A 16185-nucleotide genomic window follows, 5' to 3' on the forward strand; every position below is an offset into this window, starting at 1 on the left:
TAGTGAAGTTGCTCAGAGGAAGGAAAAAGGAGTGCGTGTCCTCATGCATTTACCTGTTTTTAAACCTTGCGTGTCAGTGCATGTCTATGCTGACTTATAGGACATTACAATTCATGAGGCACAATGTGCACAGTGTGGGACGGTCAGGTCGGGGGGAGGTTACTTACTGACTTCTGTGGCAGTTACTGTGATGTTGTGCCACATGTCTGTCTCCCGGTCCAGCGGTTTGGCCAGTGTGATCTTCCCGTCGTCCACATTGATGTTAAACTGCCTCTCCAGATCTGTGTGCCGATCGATGAAGTACCTGCAAAGATAAACAAACACAAGAAATTTGAGCCAAACCGCTTTAGCAGCAGCTCCACTGAAGCATCTTTTGAAATCCTCTGGGTGTTGTGGCTAACAGAGCCTTATTCATCAAGAGAAACCTGTAGATCAATGCACATTAAAAATGGTACAAAATCAATAATTATTATCTGAGGAATAATTACAGCTTTCACGTGAGCAGAATTACAGCCTAATAGTGTCACAGAAGCCCTCCCTGCAATCAAGCCCCCACTCCTGGCTACATCCTCCTCTTACAAAAAATGACTATTAGTACATGTTACTGAAGGTCAGGGTAAGAGATGCGGGGTTGTTAACCCTGTTTGGCATCTCTCAACACTCAATGGCTCCCGGAGGCTTTGCATTAATGAGTTCGGACGGCACTGTGTCACACGCAAAACAACGTAGCAGGGGGATAATGGATGTAATAGGGATGAACCAATGGCCTGCGTGTCCTTGTCTGGTTTTAGCAGAATGTTGTTTTCTGTTTTTTCAACCACAAAACACTTTTCAATCGTTGTAGAAAAATACAAAAGCAAACTTTCTTTTTGAGTTTTTGCTAGCTTATTTTTTTTTTTTTTTCGATAGTCCATGCCTGGATCTGGTCCTTTGAGACCTGTCTGGGATGCAATAACTTTTTGAGATGTGTACTTAAAAATACAGGAGCAATACTTACAACTCTCCTGAACAGACTGAAGCAGAGGGTATGAAATTGGAATGCACATAAAAGAGAATTTTTTGATGCCACTTGAAGCTGTGAAATTGCTCTTTCGTGTTGCAGCGTGCACAGTGCCAGTGCTTGGGACAAGCCCACACAAAACGGATGTAAAAAAAAGTAAAAATAAAATAAATCTATCATTACTGGTCATCTTTGGTTTCACACGTTTCATTTGCCACCGTGTGCGACTGTCATAAACAACCTAATCACCCAAAATGCAAGGCCGCTCTGATTCACGTGAGCTAATTACACCATGTGCTGCACAAATGTTTCCATACCTCCAGGACAGACTGTCAGTGCTCATCTTTCGCGGTCTCACTCTCACGTCCTCCCTCACAATCTTTTTTCCCCTATAACAATACAAAAGGTTTCTTTTTTTCCCATCCAGCTGGGTCTCAAGCTCTTTCTAATTCAATCCCCCTATCCAATTCTTTGCAAGCCCCCTTCCCAACACAGGCATCCCCCTCCTATCACCAGGCGCCCTGCTCACCCTGGGTCTCATACCATCTCGCACTGGAACTGCTCATCCCTATCAGTGCTGACCTGGTGGCAGGAACCCTGCAGTATTTGTACGAGAGAGAAAAAAAAAGGAAAAAAAGAAGGCGAGAGAAAGATTCAGGAGGGAAGGGTTGTAGACAAAAGGAAAAAGAAATAGAGAAAGAACACCAGACAAAGTGGGCAACAACTGTTTATGTGGAAGGAGGATACTGCTTATACAAGAACGGTGGGAAATGAAATAAATAAACCACTGGCCCAGATTCCAATTGTTGGGGAGATGTACCGAGCCGTGACATTTCCATTTTTGAGATGAAATGGTGTAAAATCCTCTAGACGCCAGGGCTGGGAGAGGTCCACAAGGACCCCCTCCAACCCTCCATTCCTCCTTCGCTTTCTCTCTTGCCCTGCAGACGCAGAGCACTTTCAAGACAAGCAGACAGCAGCAAACCACCTGGGAGCAACCTCTCTCCTGAAGACTGAGTGGATCCCAGTCAAACCCTGACAGCCTCACGTGGAAGCAGGGAGACAGACCCTGAAATGTTCTGCCACCTGTCACTCAAACTGACAATGTGATGTGAAAAGAATTAAAAGCAAATAAAAAAAAAAATGATATCCAGCGTTGAGCGTGCATGCGTCTCTGAGTTTGTACCATGCTATTTCAGCTTTGCTTCATCTTTAGAAAGACTATAAAAGGTTATTGGGGTGACCCTGGTGCCAGAGTTAAACATAATGAAAAAAGAAGCTGTTTGGAGCCTAAGTGACTCTGCATGCATTTTCAACATCACTGTATCAATATGAAAGATATTGTGGGTATAAAAAGAAAACCTATAAGCTGCAATCAGTGAAATGCTAATTCTTTGTGCCATTCACTTTTGGATCTTAGCACTGCTTTTCTCCCAGTTTGCCTGTCAATCAAACAGTATGGCCAGTACATCTTCTCTGTTGGAGTTTCTGTGGGTGGCAGTCTTAAGTCTTTTCAGCCATGCTGGCCCTCATTGTTCTTGTTAACTGCAGTCATTTTCATTTCCCATCACATTCTACAAATCATTCCTGCAGGAAAAATACATGCTGATAAAGAAAAAAGGCGGATTCCGACAAATAATGCATCAAACTTGGTTGCCATCTGCTCTTTCAAACCTCTTGGTCATAATGCTGTCATGCCACAGCCAGAAAGGGAATGAATCATTTATCTATCAAGACATCAAAATCCTCCATTCATTGATTAATGTCAATTAAGATCAAGGATGAGCATCTTGATCATCTTAAGGATGAAACTGAGTCCAGGTTTATCATATAAAGAGAGTTATCTAGAGAGTAAAGAAGTAATCCAGATTCTACGTTGAGATTGAGCTAAGACCACAGCACAGCAATTGTGGATTTAGTCAGAAAAGATAAAATCTGGTGGAGAGCTGCAGAATGTTTTATGCTAACTGTGTAAAGCATCATCTAAATTGGCTCAGATCCTGTCACCCTATCAGACTTCTTCCATTGTAACAGAAGCAGAAATGTAAATTAGGGCCACTTTTTTGGGAATTCAGCTGTATTTAGATATTGTGTATGGATGCACTAAAAAAGGGAGCAAACATACTGAGTTCAGGTTTATCTGAAGCACAGAAATATCTCCCATTTTGTCTTGTGTGGTTTTCATTCAGTCTCAAAGTCTTTTTTTAATTTCTTATTGATCCACACCATTACAAGCTTGACATAGCTGTGGACTTCAGGCATATAATCAAAGCTGGAGGTAACATCCATTATGTAACCAGTATAAAGGAATTTCAGGTTATTGTGAAGACACATTTCCAGATTTAATGCAATCCAAAGCATCTTTATTTTCTTGGCATACAATTACAGACAGCAGAGGTAGCTACAAAGGGAAAACAAGTGTATCTGAAACAGTACACTACGTAGTTCTGGCTGTTAAAATCCATTGGAACATGGGAGACTTCCAACATTAGTAGCCTGTTTGAACTAAAATATTTTAGTCTTTAAGTTCTTTAGACTACAGACTATGTAAGACAGATACAGCTTTATTCAAGAAAGTATCTCCAAAAAAAACAAAAACAAACAAACAAACAAATACAGACAAATGAAGAACTGTATTTTTATTTGGTTTCGGTTGGGTTTTAAAAATAGCCACAGCACTAATGACCGCTGATCAAATCCTTATAGGGTTGTAAAGTTTGGAGGCCCTCTGTAGTTCTCTGTAGTAGTCAAACTACACAGTGACAACACTGACAATGTTAACACTTATTATTTTTAACCTGAAATGTAGTCATAAGATCTACAGTGAAATGCACATACTATACAGCCGTATCTAAGAATCAGCCTATGCACTGCACAATCTAAAGGTTAAGTTGCAATGGAAAGGTTTTTGAGAACCAATTAATATCTGTTAGGAATGAATGTGTGAATGTGAGTGGATGTATATGCAGGACGAAGAGGAGGTGAAAAGATGAAACACATTTTCCCTCGTTTTTTTTATTATGTCCACAGAGAACAAAATGCCTCTGACATTCCTGCTTGTTATTAGGTCAGTAATTCCACCGAGAGGATCACAGATGTAGAACTAATTTAGCCGTCCACTGAATGCTGACCATTTGTGTTTGTTCACCACATTTTATTCAGGCTGCTTCCCAAGCCATTGGGAAGGTCTAAAGTAATCTATAATGTAAATAATAAAAAAAATATTGTGGAACAAAAAGCCTTGGTAAAATTGACAATAAATTTCCATTTGTTTCAAATCTGTTTCATGTATTTGACTGCTAGTATTACCATTATGCAGCATGTCAGCTGTGCTAAAGCCTAACAACACAGCAAAGCCTGCAGAAATAAACACACTACTATGCTCCTGGAATTTCTCACAAAAACAGAAGCAAAAGTGGGGAAAAGGTGACAAAATATGTATAAAATATGAAGCAGGTTTAGGCAATTCTTGTCACAGTATCAATATTTTGAAATAAAATCCACTTGCAACTATTCTCTGAAAGCCATCAGTTCATTTCCGACAACCTCGGTGACTGCCAGATGTCACATTGCTTTTTATTTGTGATCAGTCAGGTAGAAAATGACAGAGCACAGGCTCCAGAGAGAAGCAACACTGAGGGAGCATTTCATGAGTGCACCTGAAATGTTATTGGTTGGATGCATTAAGTACAGCTAAGGGGTTGTTTGTCTCCTGAGTGCAGTGAGGACATGGCAGCCCACCAGAGCACTCGCCCCGAGTGGTTTTGGGCTCAGACTGGTTTGGGCTGGTCGGGTGGGAGGGGAAGAGGAGGAGGAGCTTGACAGAGAACAATTCCAATCAGAAGGGCTTGTTTTAACAGTGACAGGAGAGCATCGACACACCCATCTTCACAAAAATCTGCTTTCTTTTAGAAAAACTTTTCTTTTTAATATCTAAAACACCAAAAAGGTGTATAAATAAGTAGTTAAATGGCCAAAGAGGGAAGAGGAAATCATTGGCTGATTGTCATTTATGATTCATTCATTGATACTGACATATGGACTTTTTTGTGTTTTAGTTTCGTTGTTATAAAGTAACATTTTATTCTCATGATAATTGAGACAAACATATTTCTCAATAATGGAAAAGTCTAACATTTGGCTTTTTGTCTGGTGAGTTTTTTCTTTTTGTTTTTCCTCCAAGGGTTGTTCTTTATTAGAAACACTTGAGGTTTAGTAAGAGGCATCAATAAGGCTCTGACCCGTCTTTCAGCCCGTATATTTTGTAGGATTAAAACCTCCCAGCCTGTAATCATTTTATCAGCACAGAGCTCAGAGTTACAGGCTAATACAAACCGTGACTGGAAGTACAATCAAAATGGTCTTTGAGGGTTAGGATGATGCATCATTCTAAGCCGTCTACAACATTACTTTGTTTCATCTCATCCCCCCACGAAGAAAGCGCTCAGCATCTGTGATACATCATGTCACAGACGTTTCAAGGCCGGTGGAGATAATAATGTAGAACTGGACTTCAACAAAAAGAATAGAAAAAAGCCATTTGTTATAACAATGCAAATACAGGAACATGAACATCTAGTGGTGTTTTTAGTTCTAAAGGATCTATTTTCTGTGGTATTACTGGAGTAAATAATTAACATGACTGTGTATGTGGTGCTTTTCTTTACATCATGAGAATAAAATTTAGTTTTCTCCAGAACATTCTGAAAAAGGCTCTATTCTGTTTCTCAGACTGTTTCTTTTTTTTTTCTTCTTTTTCAGCCTGACAATCCCACAAACCTCTTCATGAACACTTCTCTCAAAAGAACAACCTCTCTACGAATGATAAAATCAGTGATTAAAAGTTGAATGGCTATTTTGACTTCACTGGGTTTGAACGCAAAAGAAAGAGGAAAAGTAAACGGTATAAAGACGAGCAACCTGGTGCGTAACGATGGCAGCTGATGACTCAGTTCACACTGTATCAGAACCTTTTACAAGTGCCAAGACCGGATGTTTATATCTGGACAGTTTTAGTAGCAAATGTGCAGAGAGATCATGACAGCAGGGTGCTGCCATCTGCAGTCACGCTCATTCATTATTTAGTCACTTTTTCTTTCAGGACTGATCCAACCATGGAAGTAAATAGTAAGAGTAAGTCAATAGAAATAGATTCTGCATGAATAAAGCATCCTATTCAGAATGAAATGCAATTTTAATATGACTGAATATAAAGACAAACTGGGCTTTTATACACTTCCGATTGAATAAGCTAATGGCTAATTCAAACCTTGGCCAAAAACTTAAGAAAATAAGGGATCACCACTCTGGCTTGTAAAACATGAACATTATATTACATTACTGGTGCTGTTAATGGCATTTATTAATTTAAAAAAATGACAAAATCATGAATGAAATTTATGAAAGAAAAATCCCAATAGCTACTTTGTTGATCCTCTTCTGGCTCTTATGACAGCTTGACTTCACTAATAAAATTCAGCTTTGCAGATTTTCTAGTGTATTAGCTGACACATCAGCTTTGCAGAATGAAGCCTTTTCACGGACCACTTTTTTTTTCAATCAGATTGAAATCTGGACCGTTTGCTGTTTGCTGATATGTCCTTCCTCAGGAAATGTTGAGAATGAAGAAGTATTATCATCCTGAAAACGAACCTCGACTTTACCAAACCTCCATTCAACTGACAAAATTAGAAAAGTGCCCAAACTGTCAATGTCCACCAGCACGTGTACCGTAGCGGTAACTGGAAACTCTCCTGATTCTTTACCTGACTTCAACGTTACATCATCAAGGATGATGACAATGTGCTTGTTTACTGGACCTGCACCAAGTAAAAGTTCATGCAGGTTTATGATTTATCTATCACTATATCTTTAATCAAATCACCAACCTTTATAATTTGGATTGTGTCGGTTTTTTGTTTTCTGTTTATTTATTTCTGTTTTTTTTATATACATATTCTGGATCTTGTTTCTCTTTTACAATCTTCCCAACTTGCTTGTAATTGCTAAATATTTGTCCTACTATACAGAAAAAACTGTGTTTATTATTAGCACACAGTTTAGATTTTAATGCTCACAAAACAAAACAGACAGTATATTTTAGTGCAAACTGTAATGTTGAATTCTTTTGTGGCTGAAGTTAATCATTGGTGTATGTGTACATGGAATGATTGTTTGCATGGTTTTATCCTCAAATCAAATAGAAGGGCAGAACATGCGAAGAGCGATATTTCTCATTTTTTCTCTGTTTTACTGCGATTTACAGTAATAGATGTAATAGATACAAACTTTTTGACAGGTCTGAGGTCTGAGAACATGAATATGAACTTTATTACTGTGGATCAATTCTTCTCTTACTTTGGGTTTGTCTTCTTAGCCATTTTTTCTGAAACTAGTGTTTAAAGGGTAAACACCATTACCAGAGAGAAACCAACATCTTTTACCACTTTTTGTGTTGAATTTCTTTCTTGGAGGAGTTTTATGATTCCTTTCATTGTTTCCATGGATGTTTTTTTTGTTAGGGTCCTGCCTCCTGATCTTTAGACTTCATATTTATTTTACTAAAATGGTTTAACAAGATAAAAATAAGATTAATTGTCATCATTTCATTATTTAAATCCCTCTAATTCTATGTGTTTGGCATGGTTTGTACAAAATGCTGAAAATACTCATTTCAGGACTTATTTTGGCCGTCTGCCTCCTTGCTGCACATCTATAAAACACAGACAAGCATAAACGGAACGGGCATCAGGACGTGAAATAAGGACAAACAGGCAAAAGATGTCATTACACATAAGAAAAGAGGCATCCTGTAACCTCAGGGACCTGTTCCTCCTCCTGGCAATCTCATCACTAAACATGAGGATGCTGCCAGAAAAGCATAAAAAAAAGAAAAAAAGAGGAGAAAGTACAGTAAAAGTGAAATGAACCAGTCCTGCTCTATAGCATCATCCAATCTCTGAAACCCAGCCTGCTCTCTGCTCGCCAGGCAATTACACACAACCTGTTGAGTGTTGTCCCGGGAATGCGGTCAGCAAGTCACTGGAGAATTAATGAAATGCCAAGGTGGAGGGAGAGAAATTGCCTGTATAACCTATCCTCAAGGTGCCCTTGTGGTATTTCCAAGAATAAGTCACACAAGAGAGCGCACTACACTATAACTGGGCAGATCACATGGTGAAAAAGAAAGTTGTGTTTACTTCAACTCATAATCTTACCCTTTTTTTTTTTCATATTTGTAAAAATGAGAGCAATCATCATCTGCTCTCTGCCCAGGACACTCCTGCAGTCTAGGTCAGAGACATGAAGAGATTTAATTGCATGCCTCAGTGTCAACTTTGTCATTAAAAGAAGTGATTACAGTCTGAAAAGAATAATTTGTAAACCCAGAATATTCTATCAGATACTTCTTGAAGTTAAGCTAAAGAGCCTTTTTTTGCCACCACCTTGCTGAGGTGAGTCAGCAGCAACACGTTCAGTAAAGGCTTAAACTTTTTCAATACCTCACTGTTAATTGCTTCTTACCTGACAAGGCTCCCGGATGCGTCCGGATCCCTGGCGGTGATTGTCCCGATGACGGTGTTGATGGGGGCGTTTTCATTCACTTCCAGTAAGTACATGGGTTTGGAAAAAACAGGAGGCTCGTCTGAGTCTTCCACCACGATCTTCATGGTAGCCGTGTCCTTGAAGGGTCCGCCGCTGCAGGGCTCATTGCAAATGTTGGCAGCTTCAACCTTTAGGGTGTAAGCTCGCTTGCTCTCAAAATCTAAAGGCTGTAAGAAGAACAAATATTGAAGAGATCAGCCACTGATGTAATGTCTTCATTTTAACATTGAAATACACAATCCAAAACGTACAGAATGGAAATAATGTACAGCTTTGATTATATTTTATGATAGAGGATCCACTGCATTTTGTGAAATGTTCATAAAATGAGTTTTTATCAGCTTTAAAAGGTGTAGTACTTCATATTTAGATTTATGACCGTCTAGACTGGTGGCAAGCAGTCGTCCGAGACATGAGAAATCTTTCTTCACCGTTGGTAATGAACCGTGCTCTGGATGAAAGCAGGCATGGATGCAGCTGTGTCTGAGATTGTAAACTGCTGATTCTTGTCTCTGCTATCAGAAGCAATCCCCTACTTTGATCAGATTGTCTGCACTCTTCAGATCAGAGCGTTGTGACAGAGATCTGAAGTTTTCAGCATCTAACCTGCCTTCATCCAGAGCATGATTCATTTCTGATGGTGAAGGGGGATTTTCAAGTTTCTTTGTTTTCTGCCCTTAACATTTGTTTGATATTTCATTTTTGCCTACCAATTACTGATCAGTTAGGCTCTGATATAAAAATGTTGCTTGCCTTACAGTAATGTTTCTGTTCAGTTATTTTAATTTATGTATATATATATATATATATATATATATATATATATATATATATATATATATATATATATATATATATATATATATACATATGCACTTTCCTTACAGGGTGATGAGTATTGCTTATAGTAGTAAGTGGTCTTTTTTATTGTCTTTTTTATGCTGACGACTGTCTATGAGTAGCTGGGATGTAGCCTGATCTTTGATGATTGGTGTGGAGAACTGAATGTGGTTCTATAATTTCATGGACTAGCATACAGAGGCATGTTATATGTCTAGTGAAGTGTACAAATATGGTTCTTTGCCCAATAAAAGGTTTATTTTGCTCCTATTTGACAGTTTGTCTTGACACCAGGCTGAATGTTATTGTTTTAAATTAAAAGGGGTGTACTCCATATATTCTTGACACTTGACATGAGAAGTATTATTCAGCCTGTTTGGCCCCAAAGGGTGAGGGACAAACACCCTAATATTTTTTTATTGGGATTATCTGGACTTGGTTCAGAGAGTAAAATCCAACATTACAAGCCAGATGTTGTGAGTATAATATTTACCATCCAAAGGGGGTTTATCTGAAACTTGTGCTTAGTACAAAATATTAGTTGATTTGTTACCTCAAACTAAATGAGCTGGTAGAAAATTAGGGAGTGTTGATCATGATAACGTTAATGTTTAGCTAATTTACCATATATTGCATAAAATACTTTTATTTAAAAGTGTTTGAAATGGAAAACTTTCCATCTAAATGAATTAAGTCAGCTTGAGCTCTGTTGCATGAACATTCAAATATTTAGCATCATGAGCAACACGAAGAATCTACAACCTTGAAGTCTGTGTTCGGAAACATGTCTAACTAAATGTTTGGATCATAAGACGCTGGTAGAAACCAGCACATGCTGTTACCATCATTCATTCTGGGATAATGATTGTTAGTGGTTGTGATCATGTTGTAGGTGTACCTGGTTTGCAAGCAGTCATTTGATCGTTATTTGGATTTAGATAAATCAGTTCCTCTAGTTGCAGCTGTCAAAACTCAACAATCTGAAAATATTTTCCAACTCATATCAAACTGAAAAAATGAAAAAAACAACTTCCTGCTATGCTCACAGTGACAGCGTATTCATTCACTCTGCTATAAATCCACCCACATAAAAAATAACAATGAAACGAAACAGTGCTTATTTAAAACTATCAAGGAATGGCATATTTTCAAACAGAAATAACATTTCATACAGGTAATGTCATTTTGTGCCTGACACAAATGTTTAATCCTTTTTCCCGTAACAATTTACAGCATTTTCTTTACTGAAGCCTCATCATAAATATTTAAAAGAGAGAAAAGATTTAGAATTTGAGTCTGCTGGCATCTCTGAGGACTGTCACAATTTCATTCTGAATCACCTCTGGCCACTCTCATACTACTAGAATAATGGGATCAAGTCACTTCCACGCTCCATAACCAGGATTTATAGGGAAATCAAAAGTGGGCCTTGCCGCTTGAGGGGACAAGAGCTGGCTTGAGGGAGACAGGGCGACTAAAAGGAGAGAGATGAACAAAACGAGAAATGTATTCAGTTAGAGAAAGAGGACTTGCACATGAGGAAATTGTCCCTGAGGTTAGACAAGGCCAGTGCTGCGAGGGGGCAGGTGGGTGGAGGGGCGTCAGGGGGTCCAGCTATGAGACGATAGCAGCATTCGAGGGGGATGTTGGAGACGACCTAAGGCTTTGACTTCCACACGTCAGGGCACTAGTAGAGAGACCAAAGCCCCTAAAGCCTCTCCAATCCCCACTTCTCCACGGTCGGAGAAGCTCTTTGGAACACTCATTATTAACCTCCCCTTCCTCTTCTCCACATCCTCCTCTTCACTTGACACCTACCCCCCTCCTTCAGTCCTTCCTTTTCACTCCCTCTGATCCTACCGTCTGTGCTAGGAAAGAGCGAGTGGCTAGAACTGGAGCCAACAAATAACACTTTAATACTGAAGGTAGTGGAGAGTATGCATTATGAACAGTTCAAATGAAAACCTAAATACATGCATGCACAAGGCAGGTAGGTAAACATCAAAAACTGAGTTTAAAAAATTAGAAAATGATCAAACCAAACTTTGTGTAAAGCAACTAATCCGAGGAAGAAAAATCCACAAAACAAGAATCCTGAGCAGCTAACAGACGGATAGAACGGGAGTGCAACAAAAGGGCCGAGAAACAAACGGTCAGTCAAACAAAGGAATCTGTACAGTATACTGATGTAGGACGTGACTAAGGAAACAAACACTTTCCCTACTTTCCATAGTGTGTGACAAACTGCTAACTAGGTGCTGTTGTGAAGTAAATAAGAAAATCCCAACAACACCGGAAAACCTTGACAAGAAACAATCATAAGAAACAGACGACAATTATCAGGGCTTGCATAGAGTCTGGCTGAATACTGAGGATTGGCATTTCAACCAAAAGTACTATTCTTTCAATACCCTCACCTCATGCGCTTTCTAGATCAGTATGCAATGACTTGACATTTATTTATGACTATTTTAAGTCATGAATCTGTGTTGAGACAGTTTTTCAAAACTTGCTAACTGAGTGTTCAGCTTACCTACAGTATCATAAGTGTCCTCAGTCTTGTTCTAATGTTTTTTCTTGATGGGACTGTATACTCAGGCTTAACATATTCCATTAAATTTCAAAAACCTACACCTTCAACAAAACTGATGTCTTTAGCTAGCATCTTTGAGACGAGGTCTGCTTAACATAAAGCTTTGTCTGCTGACAAAGCTAGTTGTGGTGGACAGATAATATGCTAGCTTTTTCTGGCAGAGGTTGTACTGGACCTAATTTTTGCATATTTTCTTAAAGGGGGCCCCACGCAGAATTTTTTGCTGTTTGTTATATTTGGCAATTTATGGTTCTCATATTTATTCTCCATTAGCACAAATTGACGCTACATTGTGGTGGTAGCGATGCATTCGCACCAGGTGCTGGTTACAACAAGACAGTTTCATATTCAACTTCTTGGTTTGCTGCTTCTTCAATAATTAACTTGTTGGCCCTGAAACCAAAGCAATAAGCTAAATGTGTTTAAAATGCTGAAAAGCGGAATATAGTTTGTTTCTTAATCTTTTTGGGTTAATAACCTGGAAGGTTTGAAGAGATAATATACCACAACAAACATGACCAAAAGTAACAGTAAAACCTTCTGTAGACCTTCATGCAGCTTGTAGAGTTCTAGCTCAACCCACTATACCTCCACAGATAACATGCTAGCATCTGTATTGTAATTTAGCATATTGTATATTTAACATTTAAAAGCAGTAGGATATTTTTGTGAGCTCCTTGTCATCTTAAAATAAATATGGGAACGTCCTCCCTGCTAAATTTATTCAGTATAACATGCTTTGCTGTCCTGATAAGGAAATATTTCACTATTATTCCCACATGACAGCATGCGGAAACAACTCATTACATTTGCTTCCAGTGTCCTAGCAGAGAGCGGAAAGGAAAAGAGGGGGGGTTTTGGCATTGCTATTGCTGAGAAATTTAATTATACCAGATTCACTTTAAGAAAAACATAGTGGTAAACAGCTTCTTTAATTACACCAGCCAAGTTTAATTAAAATAATTTTCAGTATCATTTACGAAATCAAATAATGCATCTATGCAAGCTGCTCTTTGCATTGTACTGCATAATATCCTGACTACAGAATAAGAATATAAGTCATAGTGCAAACCTTTGATATAATTAATTAAAAATTTAGGCAATGCTTAGCGTAATCCAGGAAGATTAGATTGCTATTTATATGATTAGTGGTACTGATATAAAGCTACTGCTGATTGTCAAGAAATTCATTACAGCAATGGAAAACAGTTGGACTACTAGAAAATATGCAGTAAACCTAGTATGGCTCTTACACTCCCATATGTTCATAGTAAACAACAAGGCCTAACTGATTTGTCTTGTTTTCTAAAGACAGAAAGCAGTATTACATGAAGTGTCTCTGCTGTTAATGCCATTCTTTGGTCTCAGTCAAGAGTTGGCATCACATCACTACGTATGCACAGGTCATTTTGAGACTTGAAAGTTCACCTGTAGCTGCAGGGGTGAAAGCTCAGCATCTCGCTAACATCCCTCAACAGACCTGAGGCCTAACAGATAAAAAGCTTAAAACTGAAACAGCAAAGAAATGTTTCCCCTAGTTTGCACTTCACCAGCCTGAATTAGATCAATTTGTTTTAACCTTGCCCCAATAGACATTTAAATAGTTTAAATTCTATGTTAAATCAAAGTTTATGAACCCATAAATCTGTTGACGGGGACAGGATGTGGTACAGAAACAGTTATACTTTCATCTGTGAGCCTGGTTTGGATGGTAACACTGGTTATAAGATGTACAACTTCTTCTAATTCATATTGAAACAAAAACCATGTCATTTCCCCAAGCATGTTTTAATTTTGTAGACAGTCAACTTGGTGGCACAAAGAGAAAAATGAGCAAACATGGGAAGATTGAGTCTCTCAGTGGGACATACATGAGGGGTTTTCCTGAAGGTCTGACACATATGACATTTGCTTTGTCAACAGTTAGAGATTTTATGAGTTTTTGTCAAATTTGTTTTGCACTGCTAATGTTTCCTTTGTGGTACTGTATTATTGTCCCAGTAGATTGCTTTAGCTCTTTGCATTGCACCTTCCAAGCAGTTCATTGTTCACACTGAAAAAAATCACACCACGTGTCCTTGGGATAATGTCTTTGTGTTTACATCACGCAACAACATTGCACATTAAAGTAATGTATAGCTGATGTTGGTTGACACTGAACCAACCATGAGTTAAGACTTAAGATCACCTATCCATCAGTTTTGCAAATTATTCAGTATGCAAAGACTTCTGCTGCACAGTTAGGATATAAAAAGCTTATCTGCATGTGCTGTGTTTGATAGGTTTAACACTCACTTTGATTTTCTGCAGATATTGTGATACAGGTGGATGTAGACTTGCTTGTAGGTCACAGTTGTATTAAAAAGTATTGAGGTTTTCAAATTTAAATTTAGCTAGCTCTGGTTTATAAATCGGACTAGGTACTCTAAATCACTCAATAAAATTATTCATAAAGCACTTTACAACAACCCTACTTGATCAAAGTGCTGGACAGAGATAAAAATGAGAATAAAAAAAAATAAAAATAAAAACATAGTACAGGTATAAATGATAAATATCCCAAGTTTCTCAAATGACACTATTTTGTGTCAAAGGCTGATCTGAAAAAATAGGTTTACAGTATGGCCTTAAACAGAGGCAGGACTATTGTGGAGCATAACCACAGGGGCAGGGAACTCCAAAGTTTCAGCACTTCGACTGTACAGGAATAATCGCCCCACTGTTTGCACCTGAACCTTGGGACTACCAGCAGGTGTTGTTCGGAGGAATGCGGGGCTCTACAGGGCTTGTGAGGGGTCAGCATGTCACAGAGGTCAAAGAGGTGCAAGGCTGTGGATGGAACAGAAAACAAAGCAGGATTTCGAACTAATTCTGAATTAAACTGAGAGCCAGTGTAGAGAGTACTGGACAGGAGTGATAGGGTCACGTTTACTGTGTGCTGGTGAGGAACAGGCCAGCTGCATTCTGCACTAGCTGTAGAATATGCAGAGAGGCCTGGTTTTTTACAGTGTAGAGGGGCGTTGCAATAGTGTGAATTGATAAAGGCGTAGATTGGTTTTTTAATGTCCTTACGGCTGAGGAGTGGTTTGACTTTGGCCAACAGGCAAAGCTGAAAGAAACTTACCCTGACCACAGAGTCTGTTTGGTTATTGAGTTTGAGATTACTGTTCAAAGTCACTCCAAGATTCCTGACTGCATTGCTAAGGTTGGTGGTCAAAGGTGTGAGATCTTGGACGGCGTTTGTTGAACTGGAGGCTCCAAAGAAGATTAGTTCAGTCTTTAACTTATGTTGGGGAAAACAGACAGAGGACGTTCTGTGACAGCCAGTGTTTAATGTCATGCAGACACATTTGGATGGACTGTGTGTCTGGGGACTTCTGGGCAACTGACAGACAGATTTGTAGATGTCTGCATACAGATGGAATGAGATATTATGACGGGATATCGCAGAACCTAAGGGCAGCATGTACAAGGAAAAAAGAACAGGGCTCAGAATGGAACCCTGTGGGACACCAGAGGATAGTGGGTCTGGACAGGAGGAGAGATTATTGATCATTACAGAGAAAGTTCTATTTGTTAGGTAATACCTGAACCACTGCAGTACATGTTTTTGAAGGCCCACTCGCTGGGTCAGGTGGGTCAGGAGGATGGAATAGTCAATTGTGTCAAATGCTGCAGTAAGGTCCAGCATTCCCAGCAGCATAGGGACTTTAGCGTCCAAGGACAGCAGGACGTTGTTCGGCACTTTTAGTAGTGCAGACTCTGTGCTGTGGCATACTCTAAAACTGGATTGGAGTGTTTTGAATATGTGACTTTGCTCCAAAAATGACAGTAGTTGTGTGACGACGAGCTTTTCCAGAAAAAAAAGAAAAAGAAAAAAAAAAAAAGACAGATAGGACACTGTCTGAAATTTGAGAGAACTGATGGGTCAAGATTAGGTTCTTTGATTGACGGCCTCACCGCAGCCTGCTTAAAAACAGTTGGGACAGACCATGATCTTGGGCTGGTGTTGAAAAAAGGGAGAAGGCATGGCCTTACTATGTCAGAAACCTGTTTAAGCACCCTAGATGGAACAATGTCCAGAGGACAGTTGGTAGGTCTTAGCTTCTGGACAACCTCAGTGAGCTGCGAGAGTGAAACTGGCGCA

General features: G+C 39.0%; 1 protein-coding gene across 2 annotated transcripts in view; it reads right to left on the bottom strand.

The window, feature by feature from the left end:
* Positions 1-16185, bottom strand: part of cdh8 (cadherin 8) — a 131795-nt gene that overhangs the window by 13007 nt on the left and 102603 nt on the right. For both annotated transcript variants that reach the window (XM_041975391.1, XM_041975302.1), the window contains exons 7-8: positions 8525-8772; positions 168-304 (exon numbers count right to left, since the gene is read on the bottom strand). In XM_041975391.1, the coding sequence (XP_041831325.1) occupies positions 168-304; positions 8525-8772 (385 nt within the window). The remainder of the gene's footprint in view (positions 1-167; positions 305-8524; positions 8773-16185) is intronic.

This window comes from Melanotaenia boesemani, chromosome 1 (assembly GCF_017639745.1).
Source record: "Melanotaenia boesemani isolate fMelBoe1 chromosome 1, fMelBoe1.pri, whole genome shotgun sequence".
Taxonomy (NCBI): Eukaryota; Metazoa; Chordata; class Actinopteri; order Atheriniformes; family Melanotaeniidae; genus Melanotaenia; species Melanotaenia boesemani.